General features: G+C 43.5%; 1 protein-coding gene across 15 annotated transcripts in view; it reads right to left on the bottom strand.

Moving 5' to 3' along the window:
- USP45 (ubiquitin specific peptidase 45) overlaps positions 1-22,146 on the bottom strand; it is a 314,718-nt gene that overhangs the window by 5,930 nt on the left and 286,642 nt on the right. For 12 of the 15 annotated variants that reach the window (XM_033938032.1, XM_033938029.1, XM_033938035.1 and 9 more), the window contains 2 exons: positions 14,527-14,613; positions 96-249 (listed from right to left, as the gene is read on the bottom strand). In XM_033938032.1, the coding sequence (XP_033793923.1) occupies positions 96-249; positions 14,527-14,613 (241 nt within the window). Of the gene's footprint in view, positions 1-95; positions 250-14,526; positions 14,614-22,146 lie in introns of those variants that run through there. The other 3 variants (XR_004538801.1, XR_004538800.1, XR_004538799.1) reach the window with 2 other exon arrangements.

Here is a 22,146-nt window from a genome sequence, read left to right as displayed (position 1 = left end):
CACTTAACAGAGAATCTCACCTGCCAGCTTTCAGCCCAGCTTCTATGCAAATGATTGCTATTTCAATCTGACAGCTTTTTCCCTGCAGGTCTCACCTTGAACATGTCTGGTGCCAGTAATGTGCTCCAATAGTTTTTTGCAAGGCATTCGGACTTTAATGTAGGCAGCGTAGTGTCCACCCCTCATCGAGCCACTATGCTCCACGATTCCATATAGGCTGTAGAGAACTCTTTCACCTTCTGTCACATTCTGTATACCAAGAAGTCAAGAAAAAGTAGGAAAAAACTGTAACTCACTCAAAATCTTGCTCCTTCATTATAAGCTGTCCCATTCCCTCTGTTCCTAGTTTTGCATTCTCCTTTTGTGGCCCTGATAGCAAAACACAAATTATATCTCTACAGCAAACTGACAAAGAGGATCCCCTTTTTTGTCTTCTTATGAAGCTAAGTTTATCTTTTTTTAGCTTGTCTCTATCCTAGTCCTTAAACTCTCCAACCATTTTCCCAACACCTGCCTCATGCTCTTGTGATCCTAACAAATGTAAAAATTGCTCTGTTGGGTCACAGAGCCCATTATCCTGTTTCTATTACCAACAGTGGCTAGTCTAGGTCACAAGTATCTCGCCAAGTCCTAAAAGTAGCAAGATTCCTTGTTACTTAACTCCAAGGATAAGCAGTGGTTTTCCATAGGTACTACTACTAATCATTTCTAAAGCACTACTAGACAAACGCAGCACTGGATTTTTCCTCCAGCAACTTGTCCAAATCTTTTTTAACCTCAGCATTATTAACTGCTTTTACAACTTGCTCTGGTAATGAGTTCTAGAGCTTAAGTATACATTGAGTGAAAACACAGTTTCTTCTATTTTTTTAAATGTACTACTATGTACTGTAACTACCAGGAAAAGAGTAAACAATTGATTCACGTTTACCATAGTAACATAGTAGATGACGGAAGATAAAGACCCCAATGGTCCATCCAGTCTGCCTAACCTGATTCAATTTAAATTTTTTCTTCTTAGCTATTTCTGGGCAATAATCCAAAGCTCTACCTGGTACTGTGCTTGGGTTCCAACTGCCAAAATCTCCGTTAAAACCTACTCCATCCCATCTAAACCCTCCCAGCAATTGAAGCCCTCTCCAGCCCATCCTCCCCCAAATGGCCATATACAGACACAGACCATGCAAGTCTGCCCAGTACTGGCCTTAGTTCAATATTTAATATTATTTTCTGATTCTAGATCCTCTGTGTTCATCCAACGCTTCTTTGAACTCAGTCACCGTTTTCCTCTCCACCACCTCTCTCGGGAGCGCATTCTAGGCATCCACCACCCTCTCCGTAAAGTAGAATTTCCTAACATTGCTCTTGAATCTACCACCCCTCAACCTCAAATTATGTCCTCTGGTTTCACCATTTTCCTTTCTCTGGAAAAGATTTTGTTCTACGTTAATACCCTTCAAGTATCATATCTCCCCAGTCCCTCCTTTCCTCTAGGGTATACATATTCAGGGCTTCCAGTCTCTCCTCATAGGTCTTCTGGCACAAGCCTCCTATCATTTTCATCACCCTCCTCTGGACCGCTTCAAGTCTTCTTACGTCTCCAAAACTGAACACAATACTCCAAGTGGGGCCTTACCAATGACCTGTACAGGGGCATCAACACCTTCTTCCTTCTACTGGCTACGCCTCTCTTTATACAGCCCAGCATCCTTCTGGCAGCAGCCACTGCCTTGTCACACTGTTTTTTCGCCTTTAGATCTTTGGGCACTATCACCCCAAGGTCCCTCTCCCCGTCCGTGCATATCAGCTTCTCACCTCCCAGCATATGCGGTTCCTTCCGATTATTAATCCCCAAATGCATTACTCTGCATTGAATTTTAGTTGCCAGACATTAGACCGTTCCTCTAACTTTTGCAGATCCTTTTTCATATTTTCCACTCCCTCTTCGGTGTCTACTCTGTTACAAATCTTGGTATCATCTGCAAAAAGGCACACTTTTCCTTCTAACCCTTCAGCAATGTCACTCACAAACATATTGAACAGGATTGGCCCCAGCACCGATCCCTGAGGGACTCCACTACTCACCTTTCCTTCCTTCAAGCGACTTCCATTAACCACCACCCTCTGGCGTCTGTCAGACAGCCAGTTTCTGACTCAGTTCACCACTTTGGGTCCTAACTTCAGCCCTTCAAGTTTGTTCAACAGCCTTCTATGAGGAACTGTATCAAAGGCTTTGCTGAAATCCAAGTAAATTACATCTAGCATATGTCCTCGATCCAGCTCTCTGGTCACCCAATCAAAAAATTCAATCAGGTTCGTTTGGCACGATTTACCATTTTGTAAAGCCATGTTGCCTCAGATCTGTAACCCATTAGATTCAAGGAAGTACACTATCCTTTCTTTCAGCAAAACTTCCATTATTTTTCCAACAACCGAAGTGAGGCTCACTGGCCTGTAGTTTCCTGCTTCATCCCTGTGACCACTTTTGTGAATAGGGACCACATCCGCTCTCCTCCAATCCCCAGGAACCACTCCCGTCTCCAGAGACCTCTCTGAGCTCCCTTAGTATCCTGGGATGGATCCCGTCTGGTCCCATCGCTTTGTCCACATTCAGTTTTTCAATTTGCTCATAAACATTCTCCTCCGTGAACGGCACAGAATCTACTCCATTTTCTCGTGTATCTTTGCTAGACAATCTTGGTCCTTCTCCAGGATTTTCTTCCGTGAACACAGAACAGAAGTATTTGTTTAGCACATTTGCTTTTTCCTCATCACTCTCCACATATCGGTTCCCAGCATCTTTTAGTTTTGCAATTCCATTTTTCATCTTCCTCCTTTCACTAATATATCTGAAAAAATTTTTGGCTCCCTTTTTTACATTTTTAGCCATTTGTTCTTCCGCCTGTGCTTTCGCCAGACGTATCTCTCTCTTGGCTTCTTTCAGTTTCACCCTGTAGCCTTTCTGCACTCCTCTTCTTGGTTTTTCTTGTAGTTCATGAACGCCAACTCTTTCGCCTTCATTTTCTCTGCCACTAGTTTGGAGAACCATATCGGCTTTCTTTCTCTTGTTTTTATTTATTTTCTTCACATAAAGGTCCGTAGCCATTTTTATCGCTCCTTTCAACTTAGACCACTGTCTTTCCACTTCTCTTATGTCCTCCCATCCTAACAGCTCTTTCTTCAGGTACTCTCCCATTGCATTGAAGGCCGTACGTTTGAAAACTAGGACTTTAAGTATCGTGCGGCTGCTCTCCACTTTAGCCGTTATATTAAACCAAATCATTTGATGATCGCTACTTCCCAGGTGATCACCCACTCGAACATTAGAGATACTCTCTCCATTTGTGAGGACCAGATCCAATATCACTTTTTCCCTTGTGGGTTCCGTCACCATTTGTCTGAGCAGAGCCTCTTGAAAGGCATCCACAATCTCCCTACTTCTTTCCAATTCCACAGATGGAACATTCCAGTCCGTATCCGGCAGGTTGAAATCTTCCAACAGCAGCACCTCCTCTTTCCTTCCAAACTTTTGAATATCCACAATCAGATCCTTATCAATTTGCTGCAATTGATTCAGAGGTCTGTAGACTACATCCATGTAGATAGAAGTTCCATCTTCTCTTTTCAGAGCGATCCATATCGCTTCTTCCTCTCCACAGGTCCCTTGCATTTCGGTCGCTTGGATATTGATCTTTACATAGAGAGCTACTCCTCCACCTTTTTGACCATCTCTGTCCTTCCTAGAAAGATTATATCCCGGTATGTTTGCATCCCATCCATGTGATTCACTGAACCATGTCTCTGTGATAGCGACAATATCTAGATCTGCCTCTAACATCAGGGCTTGCAGATCATGAACTTTGTTGCTTAGACTGCGAGCATTTGTGGTCATCGCTTTCCAGCTATCTTTCAGCGGTAATCTCCTTTTTCGTATAGATTTTTGTTTCGTTTCACTTTCCTTTGCAATGCTAAGAAATGAGTTGTTGATATTGTTTATGTTGCAATCTTTACTACTATCACATCTTTTCTTTTGCCGGGGGTGGTCTCTATAATTGTCCTTCATACATACACCACCCCCACCTTCTAGTTTAAATGTCTAGAAACATATTGTCTAAATTTCTCTGCAATGTTTCTTTTTCCTGCTGTAGTAATATGTAGTCCATCAAAGCAATATAGCTTCTTGTCCTTCCATGTATTTTCCCATCCTTCTATGTACCTGAAGCCTTCTTGATGACACCAGGCTTTGAGCCATCTATAAAAGTCCTCTGTGTTTTTCACTCTTTGCTCTCCCTTTCCATATGCAGGCAGTATTTCAGAAAAAGTTAAAGTCTTTACAAAAGATTTCAAGCCCTCACCAAGCTCCCGAAAAGCTTTCTGTGTTGCAAGTGTGGAGTTGTTGGCCAGGTCATTTGCTCCCAGATGGATAACAACATCAGTGTTAAAATCCTTAGTTTCTTCCTTAATTATAGTCAGTATTTGCCTGGAACTCCTGGTAGCTGAGGATCCTGGAAGACATTTCACTATTTTGGTCTCCTCGCCTTGTGTTCTAAGGTTAATGCCTCTGATGATGGAATCCCCCAACAGTAATAGTTTTCTGTTTTTGGCCTTTTTATTTGTGCTTAGGGTGCTCTTGTTCTCTTGAGTTACCTTCATTGGTTCCAGTCCCACCTCCCTTCTGTTTTTTTGAGTATCGCCGTGCACTAGTGGAGCGAAGGAATTTTGTAGAGGTAATATTAATGAAGGTGGATGTTCTGTGTTACATGTTGCAGTCTTCCTGAGCCTACTGTGACCCATTTATTCCTGGGCTGTTTTATTCTTTGAGGTAGAGGTCGTAAGTTGGTATGATTTTGTGGAGTGATGGAAGCTGCTTTAATTGTTTGCAGAGCTCCTCCTTAATACTAGCAAGTTGAAGACAGATGAGGCAAACCTTAAGCCTCCAAATAGTGTGTCTTGGAATTAAAGCACCACAGTGATTGCAGAGAATAAAGGTCATCTTGATTGGTTGTGAAGTGACTTGATTGGGTCTATATCTTTTCAGGATTTTATAGACCTTTATCATTTCTCCCTTCAACTGTCTTTCTCTAAGCTGAAAAGCCCTAACTTGCACTGCTCTATACCATTCCACTGATCTCACGTGACCTTGGCCAAGTATTTCACCCTCCACTTCCTCAGGAACCAACAGATTTGCCCTCTTGGCACATGGAAAAACCTAAATGTATCTGAATGCAACTTACCAAGAGCTCTCAATGAAAAAGCATGAGCTAAATCAAAATAAATTGTTTATCATTTGGATTTATTTTACTGCCATTCTGAAAAACCGATGAGAACAGTACACACTGCTAAAGCATAGTTAATCATCTGTAGTAGGTGTTCTACGAGGACAACAGGTATATATTCTCACATGTGGGTGATGTCATCCACGGAGCCCAGCACAGACAGTCAAAAACTGTTTAAAACTTTAAGACAGCCCATACCACATGCATGCTGGTGCCTTCCTGCCCAATGTCGGCTCATGGGACCATCACTTCAGTTAACCAAGCTAAGAAATCAAGTAGCAGAGGTGGGAGGGTTGTGAGAATATATACCTGCTGTTCTCAGAGAACACCTGCTACAGGTGAGTAATTATGCTTTCTCAGAGGACAAGCAGGCATTATATTCTCACAACCCTCTCAACTCCCCTAATTGGTTAGAATATAATGCCTGCTTGTCCTCAGAGAAAGCATAGCTATTCACCTGTAGCATAAGAACATAAGAATAGCCTTACTGGGTCAGAACAATGGCCCATCAAGCCCAGTAGCCCGTTCTCACAGTGGCCAATTCAGGTCCCTAGTACTTGGCCAAAACCCAAGGAGTACCAATATTCCATGTTACCAATCCAGGGCAAGAAGTTGCTTCCCCCATGTCTTTCTCAATAACAGACTATGGATTTTTCCTCCACGAAATTGTCCAAACCTTTCTTAAAACCAGCTATGCTATCCGCTCTTACCACAACATCTGGCAATGCGTTCCAGAGCTTAACTATTCTCTGAGTGAAAAAAAATTTCCTCCTATTGGTTTTAAAAGTATTTGCCGAGGACAGCAGGCTATATATCCTCGCATATGGGACTCACAAGCTGCCAGGATCATGCCTCTGAGAAGGTTATTGACAACTACCATGAGCCTGGCGTAACCAAAAGGGTTGGAGGGAAGTTAGCATCTAAGTGGAGAATAAATTTTGCTTGGCCAAACTGACTATTCCATCTGAGTGATTCTCCCAAAAATAGTGGGATGTGACGATATGAATGGAGGACCAGGTGGCTGCTTTACAAATGTCCTCAATGGAAGTGGACTACAGATGAGCTACTGAAGTCGACAACCATGTGGAGTTGGTTCTCTTGGCGATGGGAGCTCCAAGTCTGTTAGGTAGTTCTGTGAGGTTTTGTCCGATCCAAATAGTAAGCAAGAGCATGTTTACAGTCCAGTGCATGGAATGCTGATTCACTAGGGTGAGTGTGTGGTTTTGGAAAGAAGATAGGTAGAACTATGGACTAGTGCAGATGAAATTCCAAGACGACCTTCAGGAGTAACCAGATGTGTGCTAAGAACCACCACTGTCATGATAGAAAGTTGTTTAAGGTGAATCCAAAATGAGTGCTTGAAGTTCACTAACTTGGTGTACAGATGTAATAGCTACAAGGAAGTCCATTTTTTTTCAAGTGAGATGTTTGAGTGATGTTGAGAGTGGTGGCTTGGTATGATAAAGGCCTTCCATGAATCTGGTCCAGTGGTGTATGAAAAGCACTAATAGCACTGAGGTGAACTCTTACTGAAGTAGTTTTGAGATCAGTGTTGGAAAGGTGTAGAAGGTAGTCTAGAACCGATGCAAGAGGACAAGTGATCGAATCGAGTGAGTAGAGATTATACCAGACTGTAAAGCAAGTACACTTGAATCAAGAGCAGTGCTGTGTGGAAAGTTTTCTAGAAGCTTCAATGATGGCTGACACTGGTACAGATAGTGTAAAAGCATCTACTTGGTGGGAGAGAAATGCCAAGCTATGAGTGTTAATGAACATAGATTGGGATGGAGAAGAGAACCCTCATTCTATATCAGCAATGTTGGAAAGATTTGAAGTGTGATGGGTTCCTGTATGCTGAGCTGTAGGAAGAGAGTAAGCCATAGTTCACGTAATCACCAAGGTGCTATAAGAATCATGATGGCCTGTTCTTTTCTTTTTTTTTCCATTTATATATTTATTGATTTTTCAATCATAATCAAGCATAACTTGTACAGAAAGGAAATTCAGCAAGAAATAAAGAGAATAAGGTAAAAATTAACATAACAAGGAATCAAATATACGCTTGAATTTCAACTCAAGTCCTCAAAAGAGGAACCAAAATGGTTATAGGCGAATATTAAAGAAAACTACATTCACAAAGGCAGTAAACCAGCTGGGTGAAACTAAGGCACCATTTCTTTAAACTGAGCATGTTCCATCTTTCTCCAGACGTGATGTTGAGAGAAACGTTGTCAGTTGGGATGGCTCAAAGAAAACAAATTTATGAGATCGATAATTAATTACACATTTACATGGGTGTCGCAAGTAAAAGGTCGCCCCCAGAGCTATAACACCAGGTTTCATTAATAGGAAGTCACATCTCCTTCTCTGTGTATCTTTAACCAAATCTGCGAACATCTGTATTTTAAGACCTAAAAATTATTTTTGTTTATTTTTAAAGAAAAGTCTCAACAACCAGTTTTTATCTGGTGCGAGAGCTACTGTCAGAAGTAAAGTTGTTGGGGTCACTAAATCTTTATCAAATAGTTCCAACAGATTTGATATATTCATTGAATCATGTCCCATTTCGTGTTGCTGTTGTCGATCCTGCGTCTTATTTGGAAGGTAATAAACCTGTGTAAATGGAGGAACTGACTCCTCAGGAACCTCCAATACTTCTAACATATAACATTTCAACATTTCCCTAGGGGCTATCATTGGAGCCCTAGGGAAATTAATCAGTCTTTGAGAAAAGTTTTCCAATGTCTCCATCTTCCTTCTTAAGTTAGTATTGTCTTTAATTAATATTTCAGTAATTTGCTTAGAGACTTTTAATTCTTGATGGACAGTCTGTACTATAGTCTTGGAGTCCTCTATTTCAGTCTTTAAGCTTTTAATCTCAGTTTCATGGTTATTAAATTTCCTTTCCAACTGTTGTAGCTGTGAGTTTATAGAACTTGCCAAATTAGCCACAAGATCCCATAAAGAATCTAGTGTTACTTCTCGAGGCTCCTCAATTTGAAAGGAATGTGACTTTAATTTAATTGGCTCACCCTCTGGCAGCGTGTCTCGTCGAACAGCTTGTTCCTCTCCAACCGCTTCCTCCTCAGTCTTCATGCCGAGTTTCCCCTGCACCAACAACACAGTCCCCTTCTCGACTTCCTTAGCCTCCGGGAGGAGGTAAACTCCAACTTCCGGTAGTGCCTCCTCTCGCAGGGAGCTGGTGGACTGAGGGCGTGGAAGAGGTGCTCTAACATCGGGGCTTAAGGATGTCTCTAGTCCCATAGAGATCGCCACAGACTCGCCTCCACTGTGTGTCTCTTGCTGGGAATTCCCTGATGGCAACAGCGTACCTTGCATTCTCCTCACCAGCTCCTCAATATTGCTGAAGGCGGTCGTCCTGGAGCGCTGCGAGGCTCCAGCAGCGCTTCGTCCCCTCCTCTTCGGCATTGCCCAAAAGCAGGTAAAATTGTAACAACGGAGGTTAATTAAAGGGAGCTTCAGGGGGAATGCTGCTCAAAACCAGCTAGCATGCAGCCATCTTGGTTCTGCTCGTCATGATGGCCTGTTCTTGGCGGTTTGAATAGAGTCTTCTCAACTAGAGGAAAGCATAAAGAAACTTGCCCCACCAATCAAGGAAGAAGGCATCCAACTCCGCACAATTAGGAGTCTAGAGTTTGGAACAGAAGAGTGGAAGTTTGTGGTTGTGGGGGGAAGCAAAGAGGTCTAACTCCAAGATTCCCCAATCTGAGAATATCTGTTGTAAGATGACAGAGTGACCACTTGTGAGGTTATAGGAGTCTGCTCATTTTGTCTACAAAGATGTTCTGTTTTCCTGCTAGATAAACTGCCTTGAGAAATATGTTGCGAAGAATCGCCCAGGACCAGATTTGGATCGCTTCTTGGCAAAGTGGGCAAGACCCTGTCCCTCCTTTTTTGTTCATGTAGTACATGGCTACCTGGTTGACTGTTTAAATGAGTACTACTTTATTGAAACGGCAATCTTGGAATGTAAGGAGAGCATTGCGGATTGCTCGAAGTTCCAGAAGATTGAGAGTTTTCTCGTGAGGAGTCTAGCTGCCCTGATTATGGAGTTTGTCAAGGTGGACTTCCCAACTGAGCATAGAAGCATCTGTTGTTAATATTTTTTGATGTGGTGCAGTGGGGAAAAGAAGGCTCCTGGAACGACTGGCTGGTAACAGCCACCACTGAAGGGACTGATGAAGGTCTGAGGTCGCTTGTATCCGTTGGGATAGTGCCCCAGTGGCTTGAGACCATTGGGTTGGGAGGGTCCACTAAGGTTCTCTGAGATGTAGACAGGCAAATGGAGTCATATGAACTATAGATACCATGTGGCCTAGGAGACCCAACAATTAACATGCAGTAATGCATTGAAGAGAGGAGACCTTCTGACAGATGAAGAAGTGTTGAGAATCTGCTATGGTAGAAAGGCTCAAGCCTGAGTTGTGTTGAGGAGAACTCCAATGAACTCTAAGGTTTGAGTGGGTTGAAGATGATATTTCTGGTAATTAACTGCAAAACCTAGAAGTCCCAGTAGACAAACTGTGGAGTTGATGGCTGAGCTTGTAGCAATGATGAGGCCTTGATTAACCAGTTGTCTAGGTAAGGGAACACATGAAAGCCACATGAGTGCAGGGTTGCAACTAATATCACAAATAATTTTGTGAATACTCTCAGTGCTGACACCAGTCCAAATGGTAGTACTTTATATTGGAAGTGGCACGTCCCCACTCAAAAACAAAGATATTTCCTGTGGGCAGGCAGAATGGAAATATGGGTGTATATTTCCTTGAGGTCTAGAAAGCAGAGCCAATTGTCCTTCTCTAACAGTGGTAACAGGGTTCCCAAAGAGGCCATGAAAATCTCCTTCACTAAGTATTTGTTGAGGACATGAAGGTCCACAATTGGATGGAAACCTCCGGTCTTTCACGGTATCAGAAAGAACTTGGAGTTGAACTCTCGACCCATCTCCAGCAGGGGAACTTGTTCTATGGCATTTAGCTGGAGGAGGGCTGAGAGCTCTTGGTGAAGGAAGGGAGTTGAAAAGAGGTTTTTGGAGGATGGGTTGGAGATTTTCACTGTAAATGAAAGGCACTGCCCTGACTCACCACTTAAAGGTGATAGTATCTGTTGTTATGAAGGTCTATCAATGGTAAAAGTCAACCTCCTATGGGTAGAGTCTGAGGTAATGTTAAAGATATGCTGGTAACGCTCTTTATAAGGGAATCATAAAGATTGTTGTTGCTTGCATTGAAGATGAGATGGAGTCTTCTACTGTCTTTGTTGCCTGGGACGCCTCCTTATTGTTGAATGGGTGGATGTAGAAGGTTGGTTATACTTCTGAATAGAATAGTAAGTTGAATGTTTGGAGGTATTGGGATATCTCTTTGATGTTTATGACTGAGTCAACAACCTGTCTGCTAGCCAAGTGGAGATGGCTCTCTTGGTAACAGGAACTCCAAGTTTGTTAGGGTCAAAAGCCACAAAAAGCTGGGAGGATCCTCTATGAGGTTTAGTCCGATCCAGGTAATATGCCAGAGCATGCCTGCAGTCCAAGGTGTGAAGAGCTGCCTCCAGGATGTGTATGTGGTTTTGGAAAGAAAACAGGCAGAACTATAGATTGATTGAGGTAGAATTCTGAAATGACTTTAAGTAGGAATTTTAGATGAATTCGAAGCACTATGCCATTGTGGTAGAATCTTGTGTAGGGAGGATCCAATTTAAGCGCTTGACGTTCACTCACACAGTGTGCAGAGGTGAGGACTATAAGGAAAATGACTTTCTAAGTGAGAAGTTTGAGAAAGCAAGATGTAATTTACTTAGATTTCAGCAAGCCTTTGATAAGACTTCTGACCAATACTCCCGAATATTGGTGAAAACGCTTAGAAACATGAAAATTAGCACAACCTGCTGTCTGGTAAAGATTTTGGCTTGCGATCATCCAGACCCTTGCCAAAGAGCAGTTGATACTTGAAAGGCAATTTGCTCAGAGTAGCCTTGGAAGAAGAATCCAAAGCATTCTGTGGGCGGAAATGGCATAAGCGAAGACCTTGCTCAGCACTCTAAAGAGATCATACAGAGCATTGCACATAATCCACTCCCAACATAAGGAACTGGTGATCCGAATTGGCCTCCACTCCTGGAGCATGACACAACTTAAGTTGCAGTATTGAAACCATTAATCGAGCGATTGTTTGCACTTGATTAACCTACAGGGAGAGGCAGTAACTCTAAATAATCTCCTGAGGAAGATCTGTTTTGGATTGAAACACCAATACCATCAGGTGTCGGGAGTTTGTATTCAACATACCAGCATTTGTGGTGGCGTGGCTGGTTCCACCCAAGATAAGTGATGCCTTTTTCCTAAAAGTGTTCACTAAATAACACTATGGTTGTCTGGTGTGTTCTGCTTTGAACTACACTTCCCCCTCCGTATTCGCAGTTTCCGTATCTACCACTTCGATTATTCGCGATTTTCTGCCAAAAAACAATTTTTGGGCTATTTAAGCCCTGTGAGCCCCCCTTTAAGCCTTACCTAGTGGTCTAGCGGGTTTTCGGGCAGGAGCGATCTTCCCATGCTCCTGCCCCATGAGATCGCTCACAGGAAATGGCTGCCTTCAGCTCCCGTCGTAGTTTCGAGAGACAACGGGAGCTCAAGGCAGCCATTTCCTGTGAGCGATCTGCAAGGGGCAGGAGTGTGGGCAGATCGCTCCTGTCCTAAAATCCACTAGACCACCAGTTAAGACTTACAGGGCTTAAAATAGCCGGGGGGAAGCTGGTGTTAGGGGTAGAACCGGCCAGAATATTATTCGCGGTTTGTTAATATTCACGGGCCGGCTCTGCCCCTAACCACTGCGAATACGGAGGGGGAAATGTACTTTGAATAAGCTTTTTATAATAAGTTTTAGCACTTGTGGATAATTGATTCAGGGAGAACTAGAGCATAAATGATTATAATACTCAATTCAGGATGCGGACCTGGAATGATATAGAGATTATAGGAGTTCCTATGATATGGTCATCCAGTAGGTTATGATATGCTCACCTCCAATCCCAAGTGATATATACATTTTGATGGAAACCTTATAAAAATGAAATAAAAACACTTTTTGATAGTTCTGCAAGAATTTGTTTGAAATAATAAAATTTGTTTGAGATAATAAAATTTGCGGACGATACAAAACTATTTAGTGGAGCTGGGACTAAAGAGGAATGTGAAGAATTGCAAAGGGACTTGAACAAATTGGGGGAATGGGCGGCGAGATGGCAGATGAAGTTCAACGTTGAGAAATGTAAAGTATTGCATGTTGGAAACAGAAACCCGAGGTACAACTATACGATGGGAGGGATATTATTGAATGAGAGCAACCAAGAAAGGGACTTGGGGGTAATGGTGGACATGACAATGAAGCCGACGGCACAGTGCGCAACAGCCGCTAAGAAAGCAAATAGAATGCTAGGCATAATCAAGAAGGGTATTACAACAAGGACAAAAGAAGTTATCCTGCCATTGTATCGGGCGATGGTGCGCCCGCATCTGGAATACTGCGTCAAATATTGGTCTCCGTACCTTAGGAAGGATATGGCGTTACTCGAGAGGGTTCAGAGGAGAGCGACACGCTTGATAAAAGGGATGGAAAACCTCTCATACGCTGAGAGATTGGAGAAACTGGGGTCTCTTTTCCCTGGAGAAGAGGAGACTTAGAGGGGATATGATAGAGACTTATAAGATCATGAAGGGCATAAAGAGAGTAGAGAGGGACAGATTCTTCAAACTTTCGAAAAATAAAAGAACAAGAGGACACTTGGAAAAGTTGAAAGGGGACAGATTTAAAACGAATGCTAGGAAGTTCTTCTTTACCCAACGAGTGGTGGACACCTGGAATGCGCTTCCAGAGGGCGTAATAGGGCAGAGTACAGTACAGGGGTTTAAGAAAGGATTGGACATTTTCCTGCTGGAAAAGGGGATAGAAGGGTATAGATAGAGGATTACTGCACAGGTCCTGGACCTGTTGGGCCACCGCGTGTGCGGACTGCTGGGCACGATGGACCTCTGGTCTGACCCAGCAGAGGCATTGCTTATGTTCTTATGTTATGTTCTTATGTAAATGTAGAAAATGTAGTAGCTAGTTTTAGCACTTCAAAGGAATTTTTTTATAGCTGTGCTTTACAAATTTAATTTTGAACATCGTGTTACCCATATTTCTTCCTATACAGTTTTATATCAGGTAAGATGTAATTTTAGGTCTGATTTCTCTACTATTGTGATTCTGGCAGGTACTTGTGACCTGGATTGGCCACTGCTGCAAGAAAGATACTGGGCTAGATGGACCTCCAGTCTGACCCAGTATGGCTATTCTTATAGCAACTTACTTGATAATGGCAGATAAAGGCCAAATGGCCCATCCAGTCTGCCCATCTGCAGTAACCATTATCTCTTCCTCTCTCTAAGAGATCCCATGTGCTTATCCCAGGCTTTCTTGAATTCAGTCACCGTCTTTGTCTCCACCTCTTCCGGGAGACTGTTCCACGTATCTACCACCCTTTCTATAAAAAATTATTTCCTTAGATTACTCCTGAGCCTATCACAACTTCATTCTATGTCTTCTCATTCCAGAGCTTCCTTTCTAATGAAAGAGACTTGACTCATGTGCATTTACATCATGTAGGTATTTAAACATCTCTATGTGATATAAAATACTTGATCATGTTCTTTCTTTGCCATTTCTGGGACACAGATTATAGAAGTCTGTCCACATTGCCCTTATGCTCCAACTACTGAATTGTTGTTGAAGCCCACTCCACTCCAGCCTATCCCAATCTGTCTTGTCATATACAGGACATGGACAATAGAAGTCCACCTGGCACTGTTTTCAAGTTCCAACTACTGGAGTTTCTGAGAAAGCCCTCTCCAGCCCATTCTAAACTGTTTTGCTATATATGGAATACAGCTCATAGAAGTCTGCCTAGCACTGACGCCAGAGCCAGAGTGTCTCCATCTAAGCATTACTGAAACACATCAAAGCCTATACAGTTATTTAAGTTTTGGTTTTATACCATGCCTTTTGAATTCTGTTACCAATTCTGTCTTCACTACCTCCCTCAGGAGGGCATTCATGGCATCAACCACATTCTTCATGAAAAAGAATTTCCTGACATTTCTCCTATGTCTATCACCCTGCACCCTCAATTTATGTCCTTCAGTTTTACAATTTCTACGTCTCTGAATTGTTCTTATAGTATAAAGTACCTTGCAGGATGCTGAACAAAAAGGTGCCAGGTCTAGAGTAAGTGGGAAATCCACGTGTCTGTTTACTTTCCGTAAACTGAAACCAGCCTAGAAGAAAAGAGCCAATAAATTTATTTTGTAAGTGCATAGCAAAACTTGAACAGCATGTTGTAGAAATTAAGAAATATTCAAGGTGGTACAGTAAAAATAAAGAAAGGCAAGCAAGGAGCTGTAAACAGTAGGGTACAAAATAGAACCCAAATGATCCAGTTTAAGGTACAAGACTGCCTCTATGTAGCTTCACTTTCATCATTATTGACCACACAGAATCACACAGGTCTGCCTTCTCACTTCTGATAACATTCTCACATCCTTCCAGGACGAGGCAGTGTCAGTGTGAGGACAAGCAGAAGGATAAGGTTTGGGCCAGTGCATAAGAAAAAAAAAAATGTTAATCCAGGAGTACCAAGGCATTTAGCTCAATTTAGCAGAGTTTACAAAATTTCCTCTAAATAAATTAACTGGTAGATAAACAATTTCTCTTCTAACTGGATGCTAGCATTTGAAGTTTTTGACTGATTCTCTGTTATTTAAGAAAATCTTTGGGGAACTTAGGGCTAGATTCACTAAGCAAACCGATCGGTTTGTGAGCCCTTTGCGATCCGATTTCCCTCCTGCAATATTCACTAACCTGTTTTGCGATCCGATTCCGATCCATGCATGCAATGAGAGGAACTGCAAGCAAAGTAAGCAGGGACGCAATTCACTAAACAAATTTGCCGATTCGACTGTGCTGGCCGATCAACCCAAAAAGTGACTGCTGAGGACCAGTTGCTGAAGCCCTTCCCGACTGCCTTCTGCTGCCCCGATCTCCTGCTTCCCAGATCTGCCTGCCTGCCCCGACTGTAGCTACCCTGATTGCCTGCCTGCTCTGACTCCCACCCTTCCCTGCAGTGTAAGCCCGTGGTTTTAACCCATGGGCTTTTAAGTGGGTTAAAACTATGGGCTTCTAACGTTAAAAAAAATATCTAAGCCGGGCCTGGAGGTCCCCGGCCTAAAGTAAAAAAAAAAAAAATTTTAAGTTGCGGCAGACGCATGCCCCCCATGCGCCCCCCCCCCCCCGCAATGCCCCACAAAAGGCAGGAGAATGCCAACTCCCTCCTGCAATGTGAAACTCCTCCTGGCCTGGCCAACCTCCCTCCCTGTACTTTAACCTAGGCAGGCCTGCTGACCGGGCCAGGCCAGGCCCACCCGCTCCCCCTATATCTTTCAAAATTGTTGGGAGCAGGAGGGATGCTAAGCCCCATCCTGCTCCATGCCTCCTCCAAGGCCGGCAGGATGACCGGGCAAGGCCCACCTCTCCCCGTACTTTAATATTGTTGGGAGCAGGAGGGGTGCTCAGTCCCGCCTGCTCCACGTCTCCTCCTCTGACGAGTGCGGCCTTAGGCCATAGCCCGATGCATCATCTGATGCGCAGGGAGGAGCCTAAGTCCCTGACTGGTTGAGGAGCCCAAAGCACCTCAGCCAATCAGGGCCTTAGGCCCCTCCCCGTGCATCAGATGATGCACTGGGGCATGGCCTAAGGCCGCTATGGCCTAGCGGCCTTAAAAGCAAAAGAACTTTGTGCTTCCTCCTGCTCCCGAAGATGTGCATGGGGAGGCCTAAGGAGTAGGAGGGACTGGGCACCCCTCCTGCTTCCAACAATTAGTAAGGTACGCCGGGCTGGTGGTTCAGGCACGGCCACCTTGCCCAACCTGGGGTGGGTTGGTCGTGGGTGAAGCGGTGGGGACGGTCGGGTTTGATTCAGAGGGAGTTTCGGGCCGACTGCGGGGAAGGGCAGCAGAGAGCAGGAAAGTTGGGGCGAGCAGGCAGGAGAGATCAGAGCAGGGCAGGCAAGAGAGATCAGGGCAGAGGCCTGACAGCAGTGACAGGAGGCTGCTTCTCCTGTCACTACTGTCAGGGTCTGCGCATGAGTGGGGATCGCACATTTGTGATCCCTGCTCGCAAATGGGGGTGTTCCTCCGATCACCCCCATTTGAATATTCTTCCTTAGTGAATCCCTCGGACCTTCCTGAATTGGAAATGGATCAGTTCGATTCGGGCAGGTTAGTGAATCTAGCCCTTAGAGTGAACTAGTATTGGGGATTGTCACCCTGGGAGTGGTTTGGTGAGTAGTCAGCATATAGCCTTTATGTGAATATTACCTTGTCTGTCTGATATCTGGCGTTCCTTTGTTTTATGCTTTTAGATTGTACACCACTTCATCCTGTGTATCAGAATAGGTGGTTTAGCAAATTCTCTGCAGATTAGAGGACTGTGTAACATTGGATCCTCTGAACCCCATGTAAGCAGCACTCCCAACATGTGGTGGACATCTGGAATGTGCTTCCAGAGGGCATAATAGGGCAGAGTACGGTACTGGGGTTCAAGAAAGGATTTGACAATTTCCTGTTGGAAAGGGGGATAGAGGGCTATAGATAGAGGATTACTGCACAGGTGGACCTCAGGTCTGACCCAGCGGAGGCATTGCTTATGTTCTACAATCAGGAATATAGCACAGATAGGGAGGGAAACCTAACCCCCACACACAAAAAAAAGAAGATAACAGTGGGGACTATTAAAAAGAAACCTAAATGAATGTAAGTTTCTTTCATTATGTGCCCTCTTTGTGAGTTATTTTTTTCCTTAAATTTCTATGCAAATGCTATATTACCTATCAACAATTTCGCTGTACACTGTACAGGGAGAAGGCAGGAACCACTGCAACATCCAGGATTCCAGTAGTTTTAAGTCCTGTCACTGAGGAGAAACACAGTACTAGTGCCTGTAAAATAAAACAGAAGGCTGCAGGAAGTAGGAACATTCCTGAGCCTAAGCCTTATTTGCCTGGTAAGAAGAATTTTGCTAGGCAAAGGCCAGAGGCAGGTTTCTTACCCACTGTCCCTAGCAGGAGGCAAGGGGGGGTGGGGTGAGAGAAACCGCACAAGCACACATTGCTGATCAGGTTTCCCTGAGGGCAATCAAGCCATTATAGGGACAGCAATAATAATAATAATTTATTTTCTTGTATACTGTCCAACCAATAGTTCTGGGCGGTTCACAACAGGAAAAACTGAGACATTTCAGCACATGATAGTTTCATAGAACACACTATCTATGTATAGTACAATCTAAAATTATATGTTAAAAGTGATACAAATTATTTAAAAAAATTATAACATACTACTAGAAATTATTAAAAATTATTTTATAACAACAGTAGAAACATTAGACCTTATTTAAAAATATATCAGAATCAGCATTCTTATTTGTCGAATAAATAGGTCTTTAATGTTTTCCTAAATGTGAAATAAGAATTAGATTGAGCAATCATCGGACTTAACCAGGAGTTCATCCTCCCAGCTTGATACTCCAAGGTCCTGTCTAAGAAAGTTTTAAAATGGCAGGCCTTTGGAGTAGGGAAGATGAACTTTCCAGAATTTCTAGTACCTTTTGTTGAATAGGAAAGTTTCAAATAGGGAGTCAAAAAGCACCTTGTAGCAAATGCATCCGAACTTAAAAAGCGCTCTGGCCCCAAAAGGCAGCCAATACAACTTAATATAGAAAGGTCTAATACGATCATGTTTTTTAAGATTAAAAATCAGGCGAACTACAGCATTTTGCACCAATCAGAGTCTTAATATAATCTTTTTAAGTAACCACAAATAAATTATATTGCAATAGTCCAAAGTTGATAGTAAAGATTGAACCAATAACCGAAAAAACTCGCTATCAAAAATCAGAGCTGCAGCTCTAGCCAGGGCTGTGGTTAAACAACCAGAGTTGCAGAGTACAGGGACACAGAGATCAGGAATAGGAACAAGAACAAGGAACCAGAGGAATGAAAGACAGGAGCAAAGGGGAAGCTGAGTCCAGTAAGCTGACTGAGGGTTTCACCGTCACAGACAGATAAGTGTCCTCAAAGCTTACACCCTTTTGCTAACAGAGTGTGATATGCAGTCTGTATCAGATGATAATTTAATTGAGGGAGAGATAGCCAGCGATTTGAGCTTGGATGAAGAGGTCTCTGAAGACTTTCAAACAGATGATGACATGTTTTGTGAATGAGAAAGGACTGTTAATCTCCACTAATCTGTAGGAGTTTTAGATCTCCCTTTGCCTCACTATGGGCATGATTCACTTAACCTCTAAACCATGCACGATCCGTTTCCTATGGCATGCCTGCCGACTGATTCAGTAAAGGCCTGCATGCAAATGGGGGCGATAGTTAGCATCCCCACTACCCACGGCCAGAGTGATCCCTGCTCATGCGCACACCCTGACAGTAGTAGCAGCCTCCTGTCACTGCTCAGGCCAGCCCAGCCCAGATCTCTCTTGCCTGCTCCCGGACTCTCCTGCTCTCTGCCACCATTCCCTGCAGTGCAAGCCTGTGGTTTTAAAGCGGGCCTGCACTGTGGAGAATGGTGGCAGAGAGCAGGAGAATCCAGAAACAAGCAAAAGAGATCTGTCCGACACTCTCCCAGGCCCCGATATCTCCTGCCTGCCCTGCTCCGCCTGCCCCCCCCCCCCCCATGGAGAAAAAAGCAAGAGGGATACCAACTCTCTGCTGCCATCGGTGTTTTGTTTTTTTTTTTTAAATGCTGCATGCATGCAGCACGGCCCTCGTTCCCCCCCAACCGCCACGGCCCTTGCCCTCCCCCCCTGCCGACCGGCATGGCCTACCCCCAGCAGTAAAAAGTTGTGATCAGGAGGGGTGCTCAGTCCCTCCTGCTCCTAGGCCTCCCATCCCCCGGCCCAGTCCTAGTCAGGTTAGGCAGTCGGGCACGGCCCACCCAACCCGCCCAGAAGAAAGAAGGACTGCATTGTGGAAATTCCGAAAAGGCTCTGATCCCAAAGGATAGATTGGGGGTTATTTATGGAAAATTTGTAAAGGAAATAGATATCTGGTATGATAAATTTATGGGACATTGTGTATGATAAAAAATTTTTGTTTAAGGTTGGAATACTGACAATTTCAAGGAAATTGTAGATGTAAAAAAAAAAAAATAAAATTTGTCTGAAGGCAAATTTTTTTTTCTTTTCAGCAAGGGTGAATGTAACCATGGGTTACAAAATATGTTATAGTTGACCCAGGGCAGGAGAGACCTGACAGAGGTTTTTTCCTCTAATATTTTAAAGTGAGAAGTTTTTTAGTTGTTCTTGCCCAGCAAAGATAATGCTGTGTTTGCATGACTGATTGTTGGACCTCTAGACTGCTGATGTCTGCAACAGGTCTGATGACCTCATGGAGAAGTCAGGAGTGCTGGGGAGAATTCTAAAACTGCCAGGGAGAGCAGTGGGGGGGTTATCAGCCTGGAAGACAGGTTGGTCTTGGTTGCCTGAGAATAGAAAAAGATTTTAAAAAATTTTATAGTGGATTTTTGGCTAATGTTAATTAAATTCAAGTCTGGCCTATTTTTGTGGCAAGGGCTGTGTTTGGTTATGTCATACAGTGATTTTCTGTCACTTTTGCGTTGAGGTGCAGAGCTCTTGTATTTAAATGGAATCTAGTAACAGTTAAATTAATTTTGTCCTGGTTAACATTAAGAAAACAGGATAGAAAGTATCTTTTTGACGTTGTAAGAAGTAGTGCTAAGGAAAAATTTATTGATGAATTCTTGTTATTTATAAAAACCAGTTGTGAATTGGAGTGAATTCTGTCACTAAAATATTTTGGTTTAGATAACCATTTGATTTATAACCTTGGAGATAAGCCTACAGATTAAGATACATTGTGGGTGGGAAAAAGTTTAGGGAAATTTTAATTATCCATTTTTTTTCTCTGGGTAGCTAGTCAAAACTAAAGAAACAAATATAAATTTCAGGGTGTCATAGGGTTTTGTTTCCTTTGGGGTTTTTTTTAGTTAGGGAGTAGGTACTCCATTTATTGAAGCTGAATCTCCAGAGAGGAAGAAGAAGCGCTGGTACCCAACGGCTCTGCAGAAAAAAGAACACCTGGACCCTGTGAGGAAAAAATTATTTCAAAGAACTAAATTCTTTGAGAAAGATTTTATATGGAAACTTGTTCTAAAGTTATATAGATATATACATTTTGTTAGATTTGTAAAAATAAACTTAACAAAAACTTTTAGAACCAGTATTTGTTTAAAAGGTTTCATTTATTGTTCACCCAGTATCTTTTATTTAGGGTAGATTTTATATTTTATGCTAACTTTTCCCTCTTTTTAGAAACATTCTCACTTTGACTTATAAGGTAACTTGACTACAGAAGGTGAAGAGAGTGAGAATTGATAATCAAAGAGGGAGGGATTACCTGTAAAATAGTTGGGAGCAGGAGGGGTGCCTGGACCCTCCTCCTGTTCCTACTTTGCTGCCCGCCACTGCCCAATAGCGGCCTTAGGCCCCGGCACATCATCTGATGCACAGGGAGAGGCCTATGGCACTGATTGGCTGCGGTTCCTCCCTTTGGAGGGGCCGGGGCACCTCAGTCAATCAGGGACTTTCTTAGGGAGGTGTCTAAGGAAGTCCCTGATTGGCCATTGTTTTGGCAGTGCAGGACGGCAGGACTTTGAGGCAGTGCAGGGTGGCAGGACTTCGGGGCAGGAGATTTGTGCTTGAGTTGGGGCAGAGAGCAGCATATGCAGTTGGAAACCATTGAACAACTGGTCCCCAGCAGTCGCTTCTTCCGTTGATCGGCCAGACCTGTCTGATGTGAAATTTTGTGTAATGAATCGGTTCACTGTCCAATTTCCATGCCTTTTTCCTCATTTGCATGCATGGATTCGAAGTAGATCGCAGGAGAGGTAAGTGAATCAGGCTGGAGGGAAATCTGCTCGTTAAGGGGTTGCAAACCGATCGGTACACGATTGGTTTGTTTAGTGAATATAGCCCTATTTTCCTAAGAGCTCTTCCTGCTAGGAAAGTCAAACAGTATTCATAAAATGTTTACACTTCTCACTCCGTATCCACGGGGGTTAGGGGCAGAGCCAGCCTGCGAATATTAAAAAAAACCCGCGGATAATATTCGGGCCGGTTCTGCCCCTAACCCCCACTTCCCCCCAGCTATTTTAAGCCCTATAAGCCCCCTCCTTAAGCCTTACCTGGTGGTCTAGTGGGTTTTCAGGGCAGGAGCGATCTTCCCACGCCTCTGCTCCGTGCAGATCGCTCATAGGAAATGGCTGCCTTGAGCTCCCGTCGTAGTCTCAAGAGACTACGGGAGCTCAAGGCAGCCATTTCCTGTGAGCGATCTGCACGGGGCAGGAGCGTGGGAAGATCGCTCATGCCCCGAAAACCCGCTAGACCACCAGGTAAGGCTTAAGTGGGGTCCTTACAGGGCTTAAAATAGCCCAAAAAATTATTTTTTTTTTGTCTGTTTTAAAATCGCAAATAACCGAATCGAAACCACAGATTCGGAGGGGGAAGTGTACTTGTCTCTAAAACCTGTGAAATGTTTGCAGCATAGTGCCGGGCAAAGGCAAGAGAGTTTTGTTACTGACTGACCCATTGCACACAGGTGAGAGGAAGCTTACGTTCCTCAGTGGTGGCTACTCTCTAAGGGGAGACAGGAAAGCCACAGCATAAGTCACGGGCAGTAGTAAGGCCCAGATTCACTAAAGATAGCGATTCAATCACTGCTGGCTG

The sequence above is a fragment of the Geotrypetes seraphini genome, chromosome 3 (assembly GCF_902459505.1).
Source record: "Geotrypetes seraphini chromosome 3, aGeoSer1.1, whole genome shotgun sequence".
NCBI classification, from domain to species: Eukaryota; Metazoa; Chordata; class Amphibia; order Gymnophiona; family Dermophiidae; genus Geotrypetes; species Geotrypetes seraphini.
Note: the sequence above shows the minus strand (reverse complement) of the source record. Positions and strands in the feature narration are given on the sequence as shown.